The following is a 25,589-nucleotide window of genomic DNA, read 5'->3' as shown; positions in this document are numbered from 1 at the left end:
CAATATTAATTTCTTTGAATTGCAATTAAAACGCAATTCTTGTAGCTTTCTTAACTCCACGAGAAGACAAATAATCAATACGTACTCACGCAACGACAAATATTATATGGCACCATTTCTTTCCATGAACCAGTAATACATACAAAAACTGTACATTTCCAAATGAAACCATATATATTAAGGGGTAACTTCAAAAAGGTGGGGTCAACTGCCCCTCTTGTCTTCCTTAATTGCCGCCCCTGGTTTAGAAAACGAATCGAACTTCAGAAAATAGCAAAATGACGCACAGAATATATCAAAAAGTGGCTGAAGCCAGAAAATGGCTACAAATGGCTAAAAGCATAAAGTATATGCAGTGTTCAAAGTGAAAAAAAAGCAGAGGTGGTAAGTAGTATTGATTTAGTATCATGACCGTAAAAGAGATGCCGCGCCTTGATAAGAGATAGTTTATCGCTTGTTTATTTAAGGATAAGGGGGGACTATCGAAGGAGGTGATGAAATAGGGTCAGTTTTTTTTTTTTTTCCTGGAGATAGATGACGAAAGGAAAGGTTGAATGACCACTACGAAGGTCACAGTGGATGCTCCCTGGAAATGGTCCCTGTGCAGGACCACAATGGATGACCCCTGGAAATGGCCCCCATGCAGGACCCATAGCCCCTATGCAGGACCCATGGCCCCTGTGCAGGACCTATACGAACAGTATGTGAGCATATATAATTGATTAGAAGCTACATGCTAAAAAGGTGGGAGTAGATAAAAGGAAATGGTTCCCTTCCCTGGCCCCTGGAAATGGCCCCCAGGACCCATAGCCCCTATGCAGGACCCATGGCCCCTACGCTTCAATAGAAGCCACCTATTAAAAAGATGTGAGAATATTTTAATGTTTTGTATGGCAAGCCATACTCCTTGCTAAAAAGGTGGGAGCAAATAAAAGGAAATGGCCCCTGTGCAGGGACAGTGAATGACCCCCAGCCCATGGTCCCTGGAAATGGCCCCTATGCAGGACCCACACGAACAGTATGTGAGCATATATAATTCATTAGAAGCTAACTGTTAAAAAGATGTGAGCATCCCTCGACTTGAACAACGTGAAAAGTTAAAAATAAGCCCCTCCCCCTCCTACAAGTATACTATGAAAAGGGTAATATTTATTATAGCATTTTTCTTACTTGCGAGTTGAAGACTGATGTACATAGACATCCTTCCTTGAGAGCCGATGAAATTGAAATGAACGAGAGAAAATTCGTTTGGCATGGCTTTAGTGACGTCAAGATTAACTTTGTACCGTATCAGAATGATAAAAGTGATTATAGACTTTACTTATTTACATGAATCACAGATTACTGGCAATCATCTACAAACATTTGTATGATTTGAACTTAATGAGAACTCTGAATAACAATCACGTGCAAGGTTAAAAACCTTTATTATTGACAACCATGAGTGATATCTAACAGAGTTAATCATAGATGGATCACGAGTTTATGTGTCTAAGTTTAAATGATATTGACGATAGAGAAACCGATAATCACGAGAACTGATGGGTTATTGAACGCTTGCTTGCAATCATCTACAAACATTTGTATGATTTGAACTTAATGAGAACTCTGAATAAAAATCACGTGCAAGGTTAAAAACCTTTATTATTGACAACCATGAGTGATATCTAACAGAGTTAATCACAGATGGATCACGAGTTTATGTGTCTAAGTTTAAATGATATTGACGATAGAAAAAAATAAACCGATAATTACGAGAACTGATGGGTTATTGAACGCTTACCCTATTACAACTGACGTATATAGTTTTAATTATGAGAAACTGATTTGATTATATGCAATTTAATTGGAAAATGAAGAAAGAAAAAAAAGCCAGTATTTAGCTGAAATATACATGTACTTTTCCTCCATTTTTACCCTAAGGTTAACGAAATTTTGTATTTTATATGTGGATTAATTGCTTGATTGTACCGTTAGCAGCAAAGCTATGTGAAATGAAATGAAATCTTTGAGTTTTACGTCCCACGGTTATGTCGGTTAGGCTAAAGGATATGGTGATTATTTTATTTGATCGTTTGTTTTTACAAACTCTGAACAATTTAAGATGTTTGAACTAAATATGGGAGCTCTTAAAAGTATATAGAAAGTGGGAGAAAACCCACGCACACTGTGCTTGTTCACCACAATTTATAAAAAAAATAAATCCAAAGTGAATGTTGAAATAATTGGTGCGAGCTGGTATCGAACCAAGGACTCCATGCACCAGAGGTGAACACTGTATTATAATGGGATTGAACCCGGGACCCTTAACACAATAGGTGAACATTGTATTATATTGAGAATGAGCCTGGGATTCCCAAGCACCAGAGGTGAACGCTCTACCACTGAGCCACCGCCCCCCCACCCCAAAGCTATTTGAAACGTGGACCTACGTGAAATTAAACCCGGACCTTTTATGCCAAAAGGTGTGTGTGCTATTCACTTAAGCACAGAGGAGCTTTTATATGTAAAACTATGAGAAATTATGCGCTTAACAAAATATTTTCTAAGCACTTTAACTGTAATAAACTAGTTAAAAAATTTTGATTATTTTATACATGTCTACATATTTTACTATATAATAAACGTTTATTATTTTTAGTACCATTATACTGTTTTGCAGAACTTGCAACTTGAAAAAAAAAACGATAGTTATTGAACTAAATGCATGACATATTCACTAATTTTTAAATTGGACTGTTTTTTATTGTATATGATTTTAATACATTAGTCGGAGCAAGTTATTTTACGGATTGATTGCTAAGGAAGCTCAGAACACTAACAGTGTGAACGTACAAATATTTTAAAAAAAAATTTTATAGACTTGTTGCAGAATTGTAATGATAAAAGAGGAACCTCCTGTGGTTTAGTTTTATGCAACATCCGAATATTTCCTATAGTAAAGCCCGTTTGCATGACCCATACGCTTCATTAGAAGCTACCTGTTAAAAAGATGTGATGATATATAATTGATTACAAGCTGCCTGTTAAAAAAGATGTGAACATATATTTATTGTTTCGTATGGTAAGCCATACTCTTTGCTAAAAAAGGTGGGAGCGAATAAAAGGAAATGGCCCCCCTGTGCAGGGACAGTGAATGACCCCAGGACCCAAGATTGCCCTTATGCATGACCCATACGAACAGTATGTGAGCTTATATAATTGATTAGAAGCTACCTGTTAAAAAGATGTGAGCATATTTTAATACCTCAACTCGAACAAGGTGTGAGAAGTTAAATATATCTATATGAAGCCTTTAATAGGAAACAACTTTATTTTAAAGCTGGAACGTTGTTTGGAGCACTGGCTGTAGTGATCTTTTCTGAACATGCTCTGAAACGAGACTGACTTTTGCGATAGAGATGCTGGCTGGCGATATTATGACGTCATATGAACATTGTTTTACCCGATTGCCACGACAGAGTTAATCATAGAATGATCACGAGGTGTACGTACATGAACCAAAGTTGAAATCAACTTTAGAGATTATTTAGCCAGATAAGCTAATGTTTCATAGTGAACGAACTCATGTATTGTTATTCTAACTTATGATGACCTTGTTTACGCTTTAGCAACAAGAATTTTAATTGGCGTATATAGCTTGACTTATAAGAAACTCATTTGATTCAATGCAACTGGGAAATGAAGAAAGAAAAAATTCAATATTTACCCGCAATACACATGGACTTTTCCGGCTTCCCCCATGTTTGAGAAATTATGTGCTTAATGACTTTATTTGTAATAAACTAGCCAAAGTTAAAATTTGAACAGACTATCTGTATTTAAATGCTCCCCATACGCCATTGATTTAATGTGATAATTTCTAACCAATTGAAGCTCAATAAACTTTTAAACTTAACCCAAAGTTATAATTGTACTATAATGTATGTATAAAGTAACTCCACCCCCTCCATTAATCAAATGCTTATATATAATTCTTTGTACAACAATTGCTCTATTATTTTTACTTTTAGCAGTATTATACTGATTTGTGTGCTACGTTCATTGATTGCTGATTGACCTGATTCTTGGGAGAGAAAAAAAAAACGTAAGTTTTTCAACTAATTGTTTAGTTAACTTAACGGATTTTACACATTAAAAAATGTATAATAATATATTTACTGTGTTTTGAAGAGTAAGGCTATGTGAGACGTGAACCTACAGCTGAATCTAAATTTTACGCCACTGCACAAGAAAGATTTGTATAATAATAATATTAATAACAGTAAGGCTATGTGAAACGTAAACTTATAGCTGGTGGGTGGGATTTAATTTACACGAGTTTATTACGGAAATGAAAACTAACAGTAAAAACTATAATAAAATTTATGAGGAACGTTAACATAGGTTGAACATTTTATACCCTTATATTAAATTAGTCGGAGCAACTTACGCGGAAATAATTTTTTTTTTTGTTTTGTTTTGAAAAAGACCCGTGCACCCTTAGTTACTGACGCGCCCAGTTAACATAGGTTGTTTACGGTTGAACATTTTATACCCTTATATTAAATTAGTCGGAGCAACTTACGCGGAAATAATTTTTTTGTTTTGTTTTGAAAAAGACCCGTGCACCCTTAGTTACTGACGCGCCCAGTTAACATAGGTTGTTTACGGTTGAACATTTTATACCCTTATATTAAATTAGTCGGAGCAACTTACGCGGAAATAATTTTTTTGTTTTGTTTTGAAAAAGACCCGTGCACCCTTAGTTACTGACGCGCCCAGTTAACATAGGATGTTTATAATTAAACATTTTATACTTTTTAATAAATTAGTGGGACCAACTTATTTTATGGATTGATTGTTAAGCAAGTACAGAACACATACAGTGTGAACCTACATGACTTTCCGCTTAGAATTGAGCCCTAACGTTAAAGCTGTGTACGTTATGTGCTTAGCCATAAATGAACTGTAGTTATTTCTGATTAACGTGGATTTACATTGATTTTTTTAGTATTATGAGTGATATATCTTTGAAAAGCTTTCTTTGTAATATAAAAATGGATATTTTAATTATTTGAATTGTTGTTAAAAGAAAATTATTTTAAAAAAGAAACATGTTAGTTACCCCTAGATAATTTACGCAAAGCAAACGGTTTCACTAACATAGTAAATTATTATTATTAGTATTCTTAGGTAGTACACGTATACTTTTTCCATTAATAAAGATTATTTTAGATGATTTTTAATTCAAAGCAGTTATTTAACCCATACTTGTTTTACTTAGAACATACGAGCCTATTAAAATGTTTTAATATTATAGGAACAACAGAGAAAATTTGACATGTGTATTCCTTTAATTATTAACTAATGGTTAAGAAAAGAAATATAACATTTATTGAAATAAATAATAGTATACATTACCTTAAAATTAAAGAGAGATTGCTTATTATTATTGTAGAACAGTTTGTTGTGTACTAAATCCTATTTCAGAATTTTTACCTAAAGGTTTCACGACTAGCACCAATTTATTATAGTAATACTATTAAAATAATAAGTATTTCTTGAAAGAAATAGATGTATGTATTATTGCATTTAATATATATATATTGTGTTTGTTCAGTTGAGGGTGGAATTAAAATTGAAGTATAGAGCGTAAACATATGAAGCGAATGCGTTTTTTTTTTATTAATTGATTTTGTGTAAATAGTGTTAGGAAAATAATTTGAGTTATTTGACTTTTGGAATAGTATTGAAAATTGTTTAACGGATTATTTTTGAGGGGTGAAAAGGAAGCAGTTGTATTCTATAGTATTTTATAAGAAAAAACAATTATACTGTGAATTTTACTTTATTTACACGGACGTTAGATAGTAAAACACGTAATGTGACATCATAGTCTTACCCGGAGTGTTTATTTATACTAAGCTTTAGCTATTATTAAAAGCGATGTGAGCGCTAGTTTATGTATTGCAAATTGAATTTGCGCGTGCTTGCACAGGCTTTAATGAATACGTTATGTGTAAGCAATTGGGAACTGAAGTATAATACCGTTTACAGGAAATGAAAAAAACATGACATACAAGTTGTGGGCAATAAATAATTGTTGTTGTATTACACTATAAACTACCATTGGATGGAAAATAAAATAATGTTTTACTTATTAGGAATTAGACTCGCGCTTGCTGCTACCGCGCACGGCTGCGCTGGGAATTAAACCCGCGGACGTTAGAAATTAGATTCGCGTTTGCTGCTACCGCGCACGGCTGCGCTGGGAATTAAACCCGCGGACGTTAGAAATTAGATTTGCGTTTGCTGCTACCGCGCACGGCTGCGCTGGGAATTAAACCCGCGGACGTTAGAAATTACATTCGCGTTTGCTGCTACCGCGCACGGCTGCGCTGGGAATTAAACACGCGGGCGTTTGATTGTACTAGTTTGCGTTTGGAAATTAAAAGCGTGAATTAACATACCATTTATTAGCGTGGTTATTATTTTAAAATAGTTAATGATGCATAATTGACATAAATAAATAAATACAGTGTGTGTTCAAAAGAATTTGAGATAAAAGAAAGAAAAAAACTACATAAAAAATTTAGAATTTTCCGCTAAATAGGAACGTTTGGAGGTTATTTTATCCTACTTTTTTTGGAGGTAGTAAAGTTTAACATAGTCCTCATACTGATTTTACTAGTTATAATCCATTTTTATTGACCATAAGAAGATATATGCCTATATAGATTTTTTATGGTTAAGGATTTCCAAAGACGGATTTACTTTTGAGGTTTAGAAGTGTTTTAAAATCTTGAAATTGAGCTTAAGCAAGTTTTCTAGTGTTAATTATTCGTATTTCCTTAAGTTTGTTTTGTTGGAGTTTGTTTATTAAAATATTTCTAAAATCAACTTGGAACCGTTGCACTAAAGGCGTGTATGTTAGGTAAAAACATTAGAAATTGAGTCCAAGATGAAGGATACGTTAGGAGAATTTTCTAGGAATATAACAATAGTTGAGAACCTTAATGACTATTTTAGGGGAACAAATTCACTAGAGGGTTTGCTTGCATTAATTATGGAAATATGATTGATTGACTTTCATACGTGAGAATAAATATTACAGATTTTTTTATTTAAAAGCATGGAAGCTTAATTTAAGCATGCGTTTAGAATATTTATTTATTTTGGTGAAAAATTACATGTATGCTTATCGGCAAGTAATTTCCGAAGTGTTTCACGGAAAGAAAAAAAACAAAAGAATTTTTGAACAATGTTAGCTTCGTTCAGCACCGTGGCTATACGTAACTATTAGTTTACCATAACCGAAACTTGAACATTGGGGATTGCTAGCACCGAACATTAAAATATTAGCTCCTAAATCTTTTTTACGTGGTAAATGTTATTTACAAACATATTACTGACAGCTTAATTTTAGTTAACCAACCGTTTAGTAGCAATCCTATATGAGACATGAACCGGCACAAAGTTTAACTTTATGAGAGTTTAGAAAGACATATAAAGAAGCTTTTACGTACAATAAATTAACTTAGATTTAATAGTACAAGGTAGAAATATATACATATTTTGTATATTAAGAAAAAAAGAATAATTATAAATGATACTAATTACAGTTTTTATTTTTTATTTTAGAAAAATGGAACCTCAACCAAGCACTTCGACATCCCTTACCATATCCCAACTGGAGTGCTTTGATAAAATTGATAATTTATTAAATGCGGCAGAAGAGAAGAGGGGTAGAGAAGAAGATGTGGAAAATAAGTTAAGAAAAAATAAACGAAAATGCTACTTTCCAGTAGTAAAAGTAAAAGCAAAACCATCGGTGAAAAAAGAAGTAATCCCAGTGCTAGCGGTGGTGGAAAAACAAATAAATCCAGTGTTGCCAGTGGTGAACAATATACAACTCATGCCAATACATGCACCAGTGGTGGAAGGTGATGCCAGTGGGGGTAATACTAATAATGATGACATATCTTTGTTATATGATGGGGAGGACTATGTTTTAACAGAAGCATACGAAAAATATGAAAGACTTGAAAAAATTAAAAAAATTAAAGAAAGACTGCGGGAAAACATCTCAAAATATTTGAAATAAAAATGTAAATATTGTGAAATAAATGTCTATTTTGGGTAAAATGGGAAAATTTGAGTTTTCTTTCCTTTGAATTTTTTAAACCTACCTAACAAAGGTTATAAATGACTAATTTTTTTGTTTCCTGGTTATATTGAACTTATATTGCAATATATTGTCTAATGATCCATATAAATATCTTATTAAGAGCAACGTTTTAAAAAAAACGCTTTTCAATGTTTATGGTTTTCAGCACGATACACTATTTAGTTAACCCCCAGCAATAAAAAGTTTTTTTTTAAATTTTGATGCAATGTCTACCACAACTAATATGGTTTCCCTCTAGTTTTTTTAAATTACACTTGAGTTTTGATGATATCTACTTTGTTTTCTTCTTATTTTGGACCAATATACATAGTTGTAGGGTAAAAGAAACTCATTGAAATAATTGCTTGTTCGCATAGATAAAAATTAGAACAAGGTTGTCGTTTACTATTTAGTCTGTTCTTAAAAAAATGACCGAACCTAAGAATTTCAAGAAATTTTATGCAGCAAAGTTAAAAGAATTTCAAAACTTTTTTTTTTCTGTTAATAGTAAAATTTACTTGGTAGCAGGGAACACGCATTGAATGTCTTGAATAATTAACTAGGTATTTTTTTTTAGACCAAGCTATTTCATATGAAAACACGAAATTATCCAGCTATTTAAGGTAAAAATGACAAAGTATAACCTGTATATTAATTCAGATACCATTTACCCACTTTGAATTCAAGAAAAATGATATGGAGATTCACTACAGTTAGGATACAATAAATTAATGTATAGCTTTTATAAAAAACTCTTTAAAATTTACAGAAAGCAGTCCTGAAAAACACAGCCACCACAAAATTCAAAACTTAATAATTGTCATAAAATGATCAAATAATTACAGTAATTCCATCCATCAGAGGTGCCCAGACACAATTGCCAAAGAAAACTTTAGTTCACTTGAAATACTTATTGCTCCCACAGCAGTTTTTAAACTCTCAATATTTGTGAAGATTAAATAAAATAATATTTTAGCATTAATGCCGCACCTATGTTTAAAATGCTATTCATGTTGCGCGCTTACACAAAGATTTATTTTTTAATTATAGCAAGCATTTACGGAAATAATTTTAAAATGCAATTGCACCTAACACATATTGGTTACGCCTTTGTTATAATTGCACTTACGCGAAAGCGAAATAAAAATTACTGTGTTCACCTAACACATGTTGGTTGCACTTTTTAAAATTACACGTACGCGAACATAAAATAAAAATTACTGTGTGCACCTAGCACAAGCTGTTTGCACTTTTTACAATTGCACGAACGCGAAAGCGAAATAAAAATCACTGTGTTCACCTAACACATCTTGGCTGTACTTTTTAAAATAGCATGTACGCGAACATAAAATAAAAATTAATGTGTGCACCTAGCACATACTGGTTGTACTTTTTAAAATTGCACGTACGCGAACATAAAATAAAAATTAATGTGTTCACCTAGCACATACTGGTTGCACTTTTTAAAATTGTATGTACGCCCACCAACTTACATTTGAGAACGCGTTATAAAATAGTTTGTGTTATATAACTTTTGCGGATAAATTAGTTGCCTGGCACAAAATTTTAAATTGCCTATTTATTATTAAGCTAAGCTAAGATGGCTATACTTCCTAATGCGCCTTTACTTGAAAACCACATTTTTTTTACTAAGCTATTGTAACGTAACCGTTGCTAACGCGCCTTTACTTGAAAACCATATGGTTCATTAATAAACTAACCTAAGCTGGATATATTTGCTAACGCCACCTATGGTATTGTGACCGTCGGTAACGCGCCTTTATTTTAATGGAGCATTATTCACTTTTGATAATAATGTATAAAATAATTATTATTTTGTTTTAACTTGTTGCTACGCGTTTGCTAATACTGAATAATTGCTTGGAAATGCACACCGGCTTTGCCCTCCCCTGAACCACTTGGTTGCGCGTATGCTTTACCCTGCCCCGCCCACATAAACGCACCAACGTTTTTCACATGTACACCGACTGCTACATGTTTAGAACTAATAAATGTAATTATTGTACGCATGCTTTCGTATAAATGCAAGTATTTTTCCCGAATGGACTTGAACTGCTACACATTAATATTAATAATTGTATGAATGCTTCCGTATAAATGCAAGTATTTTTCCCAAATGGACTTTTACTGCCACGGGTTGAACTATTTTTTGTACGAATGCTTTCGTATAAATGCATGCACGCATGGACACCGACTGTTACACATTAATATTAATAAATGTATGAATGCTTCCGTATAAATGCAAGTATTTTTCCCAAATGGACTTTTACTGCCACGGCTTTAAAAACTAATAAATGTAATTAATGCACGCATGCTTCCGTATAAATGCACGCACGCATGGGCACTAATTGTTACGCTTTTAAAATTAATCACTGCTATATTTTTATGCATCTACAATAACAAATACGCAATATAATTGATTTTAAAACACGGAAAAGAAGAACAACCTGCGATCGGCTAACATTCACATGGGTGAAATAGTGTAGGCCACCATTATTTGCTTAACGCACATAAGAACGAATATATTTTCATAAGTATTTATAAAATAAATGTAGAAAAAAACATTACCAATTTGAAATATTTGATTTTTAGTACATACTAAATAATTTAATGCTAAAAATGATATTAAACTTACCTTTATATATAATCTTCTTTAATTACATCTCTAATCAACTTTTGAACTTTACGTATTCTAATAAACGCGTGGACAGGAAGTGACTCAACTTCCTGTAGCAGTGTTGGTAAATCTTAATACTTTGTGTTTAGTTAGAGAATGGTAATGGAAGATTTTTGATTTAAAGAGATTAATAAATAAGAAATTATTATGAAATGGGGAATTGTTTTTGGTATACTTTATTTACAAGTGCGGAAAAAGTATATGTATTGCCTAGTTTGTAAAATAAAAATAAATGAAAATGCTTTAGGTTATTTTGTATTGTAGCCTGTAGGAATATGAGCCAATTCACTACCCTTTATGATATTTAGACTGCAAAACACAGATTATAATGTAACACATTTGCTTATTTTATGGATTTTGCGATGGATTATATACGCAAACTAGAATGCGAAGACAATTTAGTAAGACACAATGTGATAGTAACAGACAACTTACTAAGACACATTGTATTAGTCAAAGACTATGCAGTAAGACACAATGTGTTAATGAAAGACTATTTAGGGGTAATCAGGGGTTAGTTACGGAAGACTAAAGATAATCAAGGGGTAGCTACGGAATACTAAAGATGGTCAGCGACTATTTAGGGGCTAATTAGGGTATACTAAAGATAATCAAGGGGTAGTTACGGAATACTAAATATGGTCAGCGACTATTTAGGGGATAATTAAAGGCTAGTTAGCCCATAGTAAGGATAATTACGGAATAATCAGGGGATATTAAGAATGCTTAAAGGGTAAGTAGCCCATAGTAAGAATATTAAAGGAATAATTAGGGGATAATTAAAGGGTAGTTAGCCCTTACTAAAGATATTGAAGGACTATTAGGGGATACTTAAAGGGTAGCTAGCCCATACTAAGGATATTTAAGGACTATTAGGGGATACTAAAGGTAATCAAGGGGGTATACTAAGAATATTCACGGACTATTTAGGGGAAAGCTTAATTATAGAGTGTGGAATGAGGGCCTTTTGTTATGCGATACTTAGTTTGAGAATAAATATTGCGGTGGGGCGCAGTACAAAATGAGGGCCTTTTGTTTTGGTATAGTTAGATTGAGAATGAATATTGCTGTAGGCTGCAGTACAGAATGAGGGCCTTTTGTTTTGGTATAGTTAGATTGAGAATAAATATTGCGGTGGGGCGCAGTACAGAATGAGGACCTTTTCTATTGGTATATTTAGTTTGAGAATGAATATTGCTGTAGACTGCAGTACAGAATGAGGGCCTTTTGTTTTGCTATATTTAGTTTGAGAATAATTATTGCGATGGGCTTTAGGATATTTTAAAATTGAAATAAGGCCACATAAATGTATACTGTTAACGTAAATGTGTATACAATGGGTTTTAGGGTATTTTAGGATTGGAATAAGCCTACATAGATGTGTACTGTCAACGCAAATATGTATAGAATGTGCTTTAGCATATTTTAGGATTGGAATAAGCCTACATAGATGTGTATTGTCAACGCAAATATGTATAGAATGTGCTTTAGGATATTTTAGGATTGGAATAAGCCTACATAAATGTGTACTGTCAACGCAAATACGTATAGAATATGCTTTAGGATATTTTAGGATTGGAATAAGCCTACATAAATGTGTACTGTCAACGCAAATACGTATAGAATGTGCTTTAGGATATTTTAGGATTGGAATAAGCCTACATAAATGTGTACTGTCAACGCAAATACGTATAGAATGTGCTTTAGGATATTTTAGGATTGGAATAAGCCTACATAGATGTGTACTGTCAACGCAAATACGTATAAAATGGGCTTTAGGATATATTAGGATTGGAATAAGCCTACATAAATGTGTACTGTCAACGCAAATATGTATAGAATGTGCTTTAGGATATTTTAAAATTGGAATAAGGCTACATAGATGTGTAATGTTGATGAAAATGCATGTAGAACGGGTCTTAGAGTATTTTAAAATTGAAATAAGGCTACATAAATGTGTACTGTTAACGCAATTGCATATAGAATGGGTCTTAGGATATTTTAAAATCGGAATAAGGCTACATAGATGTGTACTGTTAACGCAAATGCATATAAAATGGGTCTTAGGGTATTTCAGAATTGGAATAAGGCTACATAGATGTGTACTGTTAACGCAAATGCATATAAAATGGGTCTTAGGGTATTTCAGAATTGGAATAAGGCTACATAGATGTGTACTGTTAACGCAAGTGCGTTTAGAACGGGTCTTAGAGTATTTTAAAATTGGAATAAGGCTACATAGATCTGTACTGTTATTGCAAACGCATACAAAATGGAAATTGCAAAAAAAAATGCGTAAAAACCTGTTATTTTATGAACCCGATTGCAGATGACTTAATACTATACTAAATGCTTTTGAATAAGGCCGCTAGGTGCCAATACTTAACATATGATTACGTAAATTTAGTGAAAAATATTATTACTGTTTTACAGTGTGCAGTTGTAGAATAAACATTAGCGAGGCCATTTTTAACAAGAACAACTAAGAATTAGAAGGTGAGTGTATTTCATAATTATTATTATTAATATATTTATTGAACAATTGTTTAGCTAATGTTGTTTTTAACCATTAATTATTTAACCAACACTTAGTAAACAAGACTTTTTAAAACCAAGTCATGAACAAGTTTCTTTCATAGTTTTTCAGAACAAGTTATTGATTATTGCCTGTTTTGCTAGATTTATGGTAGAACTCAAAATCTTTTCTTTTTTTTGTTTTAGATGGATTTCCTGTGTTCCAATGGTGAGTTCAATATGATTGATGAACTTTTCCTGCATGAAGTTTTATGCGGTCTTCAGTACGTGAAAGGCAATATTAAAGTTACAAAAATAGGACATTGAGCCAGTTAGTAATAGTAATAGTGTAAACTACATAGAATAAAGTTTTTGTAAACTGATACTTCAGAAAGCATAAACGAGAATGAAAACGATTGGTTGCTTAAATTTAAGTGGGCGTTTCCACTAAGATTGCTCAATGAGATTACAGCAATATATATAAATACAGCGTTAAAATAAAGAGATCTACTCAATACCTTAGTTTTGGGTATATATATATATAAAAGAGTTATTTAAAATTTTGTTTCTACGTACTGCTAAATCATGGCGGATACCAAGTGCCAATGCATAAATAATGAAATTAACATTCAATGTTTAATAAAAACCTTTCAATTGTGGGAGCCCAAGAGAAGAAGTTTGCTAGTGTGTGTTCTGTGTTCAGACAAATATAAGCAAAGTATTAACCGTGAATGTCTGGTCATACACAAGGATATTTTAAAAACAAGTGTCTTATGTTTAATTACTAATATGGACATCCAAGATGAAATTTTACTGCAGTTTGAAAAATCGCATGGAAAAACATTTACAACATTACAACAATTTTTTAATATATATGAAAAAGCAATTGAAAATGAGGAATTTATTAATGAACTAATAAAAATATTCCTAGAAAAGGACTTTAAAAGGCATATACTTGAAAATGTTGTATGTGTGTAATTAAAACATGTAATAATGTGAAACTGTTATCAATGAATCAAAAAAATGTAATGTGCACTGCTGTGAGCTATTATTAAACAATTTTTTTCAGTATGCATACGTTTCAAAGAAGTGACTTTTTTATAGTGCTAATAATGACAAGTAATTCTCTACAAATGTTAACAGTTTTCTTAAAATACAATATAATTGGAAAAGTATATTCTTCCAACTATTTTACATGACATTAACATTGTATAAGAAATATATAAAAGATAGTAATCAATGTCATGTGTTACTTAAACTATGTATAAATAAATAGTATAATTATAGTAAGCAGTAAGCGTTAATAGATAGACTTGTTTATAATAATAATTATTATTATTATTTTTAACATACCAAAAATAGTGTCCCACGACGTTGTTACCCAGTTTTAGTACTACATCATTTGTATAATCAATACTAATAATATAATTTCGTGACAAATACGTTTAAGTTTAATTCTTAAATAAGAATTAAATCTTTAAATATTGCTGTGTTTATGCTTTTAATAATAATAATAGTAGTAGTAGTAGTAGTTACCATGTACATATTTAAACTTGTACATGATATTTATGCACTAGTGTCTTACAAACTATATTTATATAAATTTTATAATTTAACTAAAACTTTTGCTAAAACTTTTATTATATACTTCAATTGTTTTGTCATACTCATACTTTTTACAACTATGTGTCTTTATTCTTTTACTTTATAAAATGTTTTTTCTTTTGTCTTACTCGTTTGCATGTACTAAATTATAAAAAAGAATGTTCAAAATTAATTTTCCCCTTGATTTTGTATACATAATCTAGTTTTCATCCTTCCAAAACTTTAATGTTTAGCTCTCCCAGGTAGGAACCCATCGTAAGCTTAGGTTATTCATTCCGCCGGTAAACATAATACTATCGATGTCACAGTTGTCAACAAATCGTAAACCTTTACCCGCGCCCATAATGTAATGAACGCAGCAAGTACAACGTTTGAAAACTTTAACGGCTTATTTTTATTTGAACGTTTTTATATGTAATATTAGCATGTTTTTCACCAATAAATAGTACGCTTTGTACTTTGTACTGCGGCGCCCATAGGTAGCCGTAAAGTTTTTCTAGCGTACCAACAACCAGTAAATGTGACAAAACCATTTTTTGTCCCCCATTGCCGTAAAGCAAATTGAGGAATAGCTTGGCTATGTACCTTAAGCCAGGGTTTAATCCAATATTTTTCTCATCTAACTGTATGCCTTCGTGAACATAACATTCTGCAATATATTTATTTTCATCTCCTTTCCTTGCACATAAAAAAATGTTTCATTTAAAGAAATCTGCAATAAACTATGTAATCCTTTTACACTTCTTTTATTTTAATTATATATAATGTATAGCCTTATGCACTGCGAAACGCTCAATATTAGTTTTAACCTTTAAGTGTATAAACATATTCCTATACATTGTATCCTTTACATTGTCTTTAAAAGTTCAATAATATATGATTTAATGATTTATAAGTACAATATTTATATATCATGTAATTTATTATAAAATATCTATTTTCACACTTAAAACAAAATCCAATGTATGTAGAAAATTAAATATGTTAATGCGCAATTTTCTGCGCAGGTTTGTGATTATAAATCAGGTCATGGCTCATACTGATATAAAGCGGATTCTACCGTGATAAGATGTACAGTCAAAGACCGTCTGTTTCAGCTAGTGCCAAACGAAAAAGAAATACAACACTACATATAAAACCATTTTCAACTTCTTATAATAAAAAACAAAAAGGTGAAATTCAAACTAATCTTTTATTATCCAAAAGTAATACTGTAGACTCTAAGTATATTTCACCACGTGAAAAACAGTTTCAACTTGAAAAACAAAAGAAAATTATACTTGTTAATCCAAATGATCCTGAAATTCCTGAAGAAGATGATACATGTCGCATAATATTTCCAACACAGGAGCCAATACCCGAACAAGTATAGAAGAAGTTTCAGAGAATCAAATGAAATACCATTTGAAGAAAAAGTAACAAGTGAAAATACAATTTTTAATGATAATCTTATATTCAACGAAGTAAAGTGTAATTGTACTCCTAATAACGTAAGTGAAATTTGTGTAAAACAATTACTAGAAAATTATAAACTTTCTGAACCTTTACTTTGTGAAGGTTGTGCAAATCGTAGTGAAAATAAAACTGTGCATAAATGTTTAACTGAAACCGATGAGGAATTAAATACTGTTGTGTGGAATTTCCTAATTAAAAAATCAACACGTGATCAAATATTAAAACAATATTTGAAAATTCATGTAAAATATATAAATACCAACATTATTCCAAATCTTATAAGCAAATTTAACTATACATATCAGGAAATTACATTGAATGATTATCATATTTTTGATTTAAGAGAAGCATACCTGGAAAAGGACAAAAATGTGTTTCAAGAATCGTTATTGTAAACATCGCTGTATTTTCCTAAATAGATACGAAAAATGCGAATATAATTGTTCTTCTTTTTCTATAAAAGAACACTGTGTGTTAATGTGTATTGCCCGTTGGAAACCACATCGAGAACTTTTGTGTTACGGATGTTTTCAAAACAGGAGCAAAGTAGAAGAACACGATTGTATTACTTCGGACTATAATATGTTACGCTATAATGCATGGCGTACAATGGTAAGCGCACAAACTTTTGATGATTTATATGATCAATTTGCAACAGTGCATTCTGATATTGAAATTGATGATTGGGAATTTACATGGACATTATATAACATGTTATTAAACAAAGACAACATTGAATTAATTACCAAATTATTTTTACAAAAAGATTTACTATATAATCCGCATTTTAAAAAGTTGTAATGGAAACTCTTCTGTTATTCAATTAGTAAATAATAAAAACATTGTGTATAAATTATCAGAAAACTGTCCAATATGTAATTGTGCATATACTAATATAAATCTTGAATGTATTAAACAATATATCAAAGAATGTTAACATTATTAAAAATACAAATGTATCTGTGTGTATATGTTATTGTGAATAAAATTTTATCAGTGTATATTACTTGTTTTCATTTTTGATTATTATTATTTCCTTAAATGTGTTTTTCTTTTGTGTAAATGCGTTTTACAATATTATTATACTTAAAGTATTCTGTGAAAATTAATTCATGCAAGTAAAAAAACTTTAACATGTGCATATAACAAGACAAAATTCACATGTCATAAAATTTACTTGTGCATTTTATAATGCATGCAAGTAAAAAACTTTTTTTTTTCGTTTGCGTTTTTGCATTTTGTTTTTAAACTTTTTTTTCGTTTGCGTTTTGTTTTTAAACTTGTATTTTCATTTTGCATTTTGTTTTTTAAACTTGTATTTTCGTTTTCATTTTGCATTTTGTTTTTTCAAACTTTTATACCATATGTATATGCAAAAAGTTTTTTTAGTTTTCATATTGCATTTCTAATTAACGTATAACTTTTTATAATTTACAATTTGTGTATTTGAAAAATAAGTTTCTTCGAATTAAAGCTCATTGTAAATACCAATTTTTATACCCAATAATAGTATATTACCTATTTTTATTATTCAGAAAAGTTTTTAATAATAAATAAAAATCAAAAATAAAATTTTGGTTAAATATTTATTTCACTAACAAAAAATATATACAAGCAAAATAATAATAATACAAAGAAATAATATATGTACAAAACAAAATATGTATACAAAAATCATGCTTTAAATGTTACATTTCTGTCTTTCTCTAATAATATATTGGGTAATTCCTCAATATAATTCGGATTTTGCAATAATTCATTATATTGTTTCTTAAACAATTGTTCATTAACATACATATTAGCATGTGAAATCAGATAAATAATATATACATCGTTTCTTACATTTTCATTTGCCATAATAAGCCATGCTTCCGCTTCTAATGACAGTTGGTTAGCCAGCAAACAATGATGTCCAAGCTGATTGTAATAATTAAAGTGGCAGCCATGACACAATAATGCATTTTCAGGTTTCCAATTTAAAATACTTTTATGTACACAGTTTTTGTCCACAATATCAAAACCGCACTCACACTTTTCTTTTCGTCGCACTGATAAATCCATTGGTTCCTTTTGTGTATCAGGTTTACATTCGTCCAATTCCTCAAATAAACGAAGAATTTCCTCTTCTTCCACCTCACTAAATAAGTCTGGCGATGGGGGCCTTACTTCTTTTTCATCCTTTACATGTAACATTGGTGGTCTTGCTTCTTCCTCCTCTTCAATGAATAAACTTGTCAATGGTGGTCTTGCTTCCTCCGCATCCACATATAATGATGGAAACCTTGCTTCTTCATCCTCTTCAATAAATAAATCTGGTGATGGGGGTCTTGCTTCCTTCGCATCCACATATAATAATGGAAACATTGCTTCTTCATCCTCTTCAATAAATAAATCTGGTGATGGGGGTCTTGCTTCCTCATCCTCCACATATATCAATGGTGGTTGTGCTGGTGTTGCTTCTTCCTCATTCACAAATATCAATGGTAGTTGTGCTGGTGTTCTTCCTTCTTCCTCCTCCTCCTCCACATATATCAATGGTGGTTGTGCTGCTGATCTTCCTTCTTCCTCCTCTTCAATAAATAAATCCGGCGATGGGGGTCTTGCTTTCTCATTCTCCACATATATCGCTGTTGGTGGTAATTGTCTTGCTTCTTCTTCTTTCTCAACATCCAGCGTCCATTTCATTGCTGGTACTTTTAATGTTGTACCAAACAATGGTCCAGTATTTGATGCTCTCAATAATGAAGGTGATCCCACTGGTGATGTTGGAATTAAAACCGGTTCATGTCTAAGATGAATAATCTCCTCCTCAATAATTATTTCTGGAGATTCCGGAGCGTCTAAAGACTTAAACTTCTTCAATGCCGGTTCAATATTAGAATCCATCTCAAATCTGCCTCTCTACTTAACTTTTAATCGACTCTACAGCGTTGATGCCTCTATGAACAACTTCTCTTCAAACCCCAGTATATAAGGAAACATTTTATCACCAACGTCATATCACATGATCATTATATTTTTTCAAATATAATTTCAAAAACAACCCTTGATCATAAGCACATGATATACGGAAAACACGTAAACAATATGCTATCATGTTGTAGTCAAACCATATGATATTTTAAACCGACCTATTAAAACAAATATTATTTCGAAAACAACAAGTTTTCAAAGTTCAAAACATCTATAATGTTAAATTCAGTTTTATTTATCATTGGTAATCTCTCGCTTATGTATTCAACGCTCTGGCAATCTTAATTAATAACAAGGATCTTTAATCATATAAGTTCAATACCCTATCTATCTTATTTTGTAGTACGTCAACAGTTTCTTTTATAATATCTTATCATAGCGTTCCCATCACATGTTCACAATACGTAAAATCAACATTACTTGTGGCAGTGTCATATAATGTTTATTCATCTGTTGCTGTGCATCCCATCACGTGTTCACGTTATGCATAATCAAACGTGGTTAGTCATCAATCACATGTTACTTAATCATACTGCTGTAGCCCCAAATTACTTATCACATGATGTTTAGTCATACGTCAATGACCCCAATTACTTATCACATGATGTTTAATCATGTATCAAGGGTCAAAATTACACATCGTCACATGATGTTTCGTCGTTCCACAAGTTTATCTAATCGTACAAAGGTCATTTCATCCGGGTTTTCAAAGCGCGCTAAACCTCAGTTCATGTCTTAAGTTCTTCGGTGATGGATGTGCAAGAACAAGACTCCGTCTTTAGTACGAACACCAAATATGGCTAAATAATAAAATAAAGTTATTTCCTATTTTCCCCAGTTCAATTCCTCTCCCCACATAAATATAATTTCATATTTTTTTAAAATTCATAAAACATAAAAGGGTGTCCCTATACAGGGGTCATTTCCTTTTATCTGCTCACGTGCTGTTCGTATGGAACATGCATAGGGAACATGGGTCCTAGGGGTCAATTCCAAGGGGCCATGGGTCCTGCATGGGGCAGTCTTCAGGGGTCATCCATTGTGGTCCTGCACAGGGACCATCCACTGTGACCTTCGTAGTGGTCATTCAACCTTTCCTTTCGTCATCTATCATTGTGAAACACATCACGTGTTCCTTATCAATCAATTAACCTTTCCCCCTTTCCTAATCCTATTGCATCACCTCCTTCGATAGTCCCCCCTTATCCTTAAATAAACAAGCGATAAACTATCTCTTATCAAGGCGCGGCATCTCTTTTACGGTCATGATACTAAATCAATACTACTGTGGTATGTTTTATTACAATTTTGACTCGACATACCGGCTATCTAAATATTGAAATACAGTGAGGGTATGTTGCATTTTCATTTACATAACGACTTAAAACCATGGGATAGCATCTCCACAGTCACGGGAAAAGCGAGCATGGAGAGGCTTTGCCCCCGCCCCCATTTTTTTAAAAAAAATAAAAAACATCCCTTTATGTTGTATTATAAAGAATTATACACGAAAACCCATGTTTTTATATTAACAAATTTTAAACCATTTTTCGTGGAACAACTTCCAGCCCCTACTCGACACAGGGGTATTCCAGACCCCCGGAAGGTCTGCTTCCTTCACAACAGACAACCCCTAAATCTGACCATGCTCAGATTTTTAAATTTGAATGCACCCAAAGTTGCACATATAGAATAACCAAATCCACCATTATTGTATTGTCAGTCATATATGTTCTTTAAATTTAGTCTCGCTTTGTGCTTTAGTAAGTTAATCAGGAAATGCAGTGAAATTCATGTCATAAGGATTAACTTCCTGATAAATGAATTTATTGGGGAACCATGTAAGAGAGTTGTTTTCTTAGTTTTACTGGAAACTTCTCCATATTGAAAATATTTAACTTTCATTAACTAACAATATCAGATTGAATTAAAAGCAATCTCCACAAAGATCTAAATATTAAGGATACACTCACGTGCATAGATAATCGCCGTACACGTATTCACAGTGTAATCCAATTATTAGAAAGACGCAGTTTTCTTTTCCTTTTTTTAATTGCATAAACTATATTCTTTTTTCTCCTAAATTCCGGACTCAGTTATGTGTTTCTTTACCATTGTAGGCACAAAAAGTCCCGATAAACCCAACAATACTTTCCAATTTCAGTTTAAATGAGTCGCTCCAATACACCACTTTTTGTTTTTGTTTGGATTGGATTCATGATTCATTCCTATCTGTCATGTGACCCTTATAGGCAACTACTACAACAAATACGAGTTCTTCCGTAGGAGCAAGGGATTAATTTCTTTCTAGACACCTCATTTTAAAAACAAAATCTAGGAAAAATAACAAAAATGTCGGTTGGCATTTAGAAATTATATCTACGTGAGAAATAAAATCTTTGACATACAAATCTATTCGTCAATCATTGTGTATAAAAATGAATTTGGGAAAGGTATATTAGCATTCACTTTCCAGTGACGGTATGTCTTAATCACTGAAGAACCAGAGACGGTATGTCGTCATCACTGAAAAACGAGAGGCGGTAAGGCATACCACCGCATACCGTCTCACTTCGACCACTGAGCATATGGCTAGAAAAGCCACTAGTGGCTTTTTCGAAAATTTGTGGCTAGCCAGGTTCTCAAAATGGCCAGATTGGTAACAAAGCGGCTAAATTGGTAACTCTATTTATAATATAGGCTAGTATCTTCCATTGTACATGTATAAAATATATCTGCAAATCAATACATGACTTCGTCATACGTAGTTAGTATAATCACAGAGAAAATAACATAATAAAATACTCTTGTTATTTTCTATGTGGTCTAACGTCACCATCCAAATTCACCTCCGACGACGAACTGAAGAGTATAAGGACATAATAACAAGTGTCAATAATAGACATAATAAAAAAAAAAAAAAAAAAGTGAAATGTATATAGACCTACATTGTGGCTGGTAGCTATGAGTCTAATATTAGAAAAAGCCAAAATGAATAGTTCACATTTTTCATTTCGGGATACAGCTAGCAGATTGAAATTGTAGGAAACTTTGAAAAACCACTGGAACTACACTTAACATGATTAGGGCCGGGGAGACAAGTATCTCCGGAAGAGTATCCTTCAGTTAGTTTCTTTGAAGGGGGATAAAAGTGTGATTGAGAGAGAAATCCCATTTAAGCTCCCGATAATTCGCATCCTGAGTAGAGAACTAATGGAAGAAAGGGAGGGGGAAACTTTCAGCAATGGAAATGTGTTCAAACGAGTAGAATTAATTATTTCGTAGTAGTTTATCTTTTTAAAAGTGTTCCGGTTTTCGGTTTATAAAACCTAGGATTCCTACACTCCAATGTCTCTTCATCTTCTGCTGTGATACGAATGTTATTATTATTAATACCATAATAATAAACGATGAACAGTCTTGTATTCAATCCTTAGCACATATTCCCACTATAAAAAACTTAAGGAGCATAAATAAAGATCAGAATTGGTGCATAAACATACCTTAACTCTGAATTCCTGCTAAGTAAAAATTCAATCAGAAGAGACTCTGCGTGGCCGTCCTCATCGTTGAACTGCCACCCCTTCCTGTAATATCGCCACCCCTTCTCCTTTCTAGAGTATAGTATAACACTCTTGTTCGGGAAATAGCCGTAATGTGTTTCTCTCATAAGTTCTCCGGCCTCCTCTAAACACTTCCGCTTGAACCTATACGACATATTGCCAACCAAAGGAACAGCACACAACTGTCACTGTCTTCACCACAAGTCAAGTATCGAAAGTGGCTTCCTGTCGATAGTGGATGGATGACCTTCGTTCCGTACGAACACAAAATCAAGTTGAAACACGAATTCTCGTCGCGGTTGCTGTCACTTTCTCTCGCTATGCATTCTTACTCCTTCTTCCCTGCTGATTCAGTGCAACATCTTTCAGTTTAACGACCGACAATTATGCCCTTTAGGCTAAGGGAGACAGATGATTAAGACAAGTGAATGATGATGCAAGAGTTGGTGAAATGAGGATGTGAGAGGAAACAGGAGTGCCCTGAGAAAACCTACGGATACGACATTGTCCTCCATAAACACACTTCGCCACGAATCGAACCAGGACCTCACACACCAGAGGTAAGCGGTCTACTACTGAGTCACTGTGCCCTCCAGTGTTGCCAACAAGTTAATACAAAAAGTCGCTAAATAGGAGATGAAATGACTCCAATTTTGGGTGAAAAGTCGCTAAAAAAAATTTTCGTGGAATTTTGCCTCTTTCATATACATATATATATATAGTGTGTGTATGTATAAGATACGTGATCAATTCAAACCATAATACTACCTATGCTACAAGAACATATATGATAGACATATATAACTAATAATTATTTCACTTTTGTACATTTTTAACTTTGTGATCAATTTTGCTTCAGCGAAATCAAAAATGAGTTTAGAAAGACGAACAAAATTAAAGGTCTAGGAAAAAAATCTTACACATTTCACTTCTACTCTCGCTTCTACAGATAATCTGTTTGCTATCGGCAATGTATTATTTGTGCCTCTAAAGGAAGCTCTGTAAACTAAAGGACATTGAAAGCTGGGATTGGTTCCCATGAGGAGGTTAGAGGTAACAGCAATCAAAGTGGGAATATAGAGATAAATGTTATGCACTTTCCCAGCTCGTCAACACCTGCACTGATTCAAATAAGCAAAAGGAATAAATATATATCTGAACTGATTCGAGCTAATAGTGTTTAGTTTAGGACAAGTTGTTCGCAGCACAAAAATCGCTAGATTTGTAGGTAAGTCGCCAAATCGTCATTCCAAAATCACCAAAAAAATCGCTAATCGGAAAAAATATTTTTTGTCGCTATCCTGGAAGGCGAATCCCCTAGATTTAGCGACTTTTCCTCCAAATTGGCAACACTGGTGCCCTCCTGATTCTCTTCAGAATTTTTGCCAAGTTACCAGGGTTGCTAACTTTTCTTAATAAAAAAATCGGGACAGGACAATCGATGACAGAATCCCTTCCCTCCGAGATTTCGATGTGAATGGTTCATTATTGATATTGTCTTCATTATCATCCACCATTGTATGTAAAAAAATAACTTTATAAGTTAACGTCGAAGAACAGAATAATACTGCACAGCACAGGTTAATGTAGACAATGCGATTGCGCGCCAAATCAAAAGTGAAGCAAAAGACGCCGACACAGCTGGCAGATCTGGCAGACGACCGGTACCCGGTATAGTTAGCGTGGCGGCCACCTGCTGAAGTGAACGTTAGTGTTACTGCCACTACGGGAGCAGTCGGTTTTACATAGAGGTTGCAAAAACAATATTTTTAGTCTGCATGGAATATACTATCATTATAATCGGCTGGATTCAAAACAGTTAGGGAATAACTATAAATTAAAGACGAGCTGCTAACTATTTTCTCGTAAATCAAATTAAAACACGTCAAATTGATTCTATACATAAAACTGTACGTGTAAAAGAATAAATGATTCTTTTGTAAAAATGGCTCAGTAAAATATTAATTTTGAAAATCGATAACTCGGGACGCGGGAGAATGAGAGAAATCGGTACACTTCCGACAGAATCGGGACGGTTGGCAACCCTGCCAGTAACTGACGTATTTTAAGTTATCCCTTACATTCACAGAATTCATTGAAACTTTGCAGTGGTTAGTGCACCATTAGGGCACATTAGTGCACATAGCACCAACGTTAGTGCTCTAATAGAGTAAGAGTTATTAGCGGGAATCCAACTTCAGATTTACCAATTTTTACACCAGTTGACCCATAAAACCTGGACAAGTGTCATTCGCATATGCACGTTAGTGCTCTAATAGCGAAGAGTTATTAGTGATTACCAATGGAGGCTAACTTAAAATTTACTAACTTTACACTAATTGCCCCACAAACATCGGACAGGTGTCATTCGTTAGTGCATCGTTAGTGATGCACGTTAGCACTCTAACAATAATGTTAGTACTCTAATGCTGTAATAGTTATTAGCCAGTGGGGTTCCACTTGAGATTTACCAACAATTTTACTAATTATCCCACAAACATGGGACAAATGTCATTAGTTAGTGTTTTGTTAGATGTACTCATGGGCGTATGTAACTGCGTCATTTCTTCATAAAACAGAAGAACAACAGTGATCAATTTTCATCTCTAACTTATGATTATTGTGAACAATG

At 32.8% G+C, this 25,589-nt stretch overlaps 1 protein-coding gene across 1 annotated transcript in view; it reads right to left on the bottom strand.

The window, feature by feature from the left end:
• The window catches only part of LOC145694774 (single-stranded DNA cytosine deaminase-like), a 104,174-nt gene extending 80,954 nt beyond the window's left edge, over positions 1-23,220 (bottom strand). Inside the window, exon 1 of the mRNA XM_081771408.1 lies at positions 22,898-23,220. Within this exon, the coding sequence (XP_081627534.1) occupies positions 22,898-23,112 (215 nt within the window). The 5' untranslated portion in view covers positions 23,113-23,220. The remainder of the gene's footprint in view (positions 1-22,897) is intronic.
• Between the last annotated feature and the right edge of the window lie 2,369 nt (positions 23,221-25,589).

Source organism: Thermobia domestica, chromosome 1 (assembly GCF_964235325.1).
Source record: "Thermobia domestica chromosome 1, izTheDome1.hap1.1, whole genome shotgun sequence".
Classification (NCBI taxonomy): Eukaryota; Metazoa; Arthropoda; class Insecta; order Zygentoma; family Lepismatidae; genus Thermobia; species Thermobia domestica.
The sequence above is the reverse complement of the archived record's forward strand: the minus strand, read 5'-3'. Positions and strand labels throughout refer to the sequence as shown.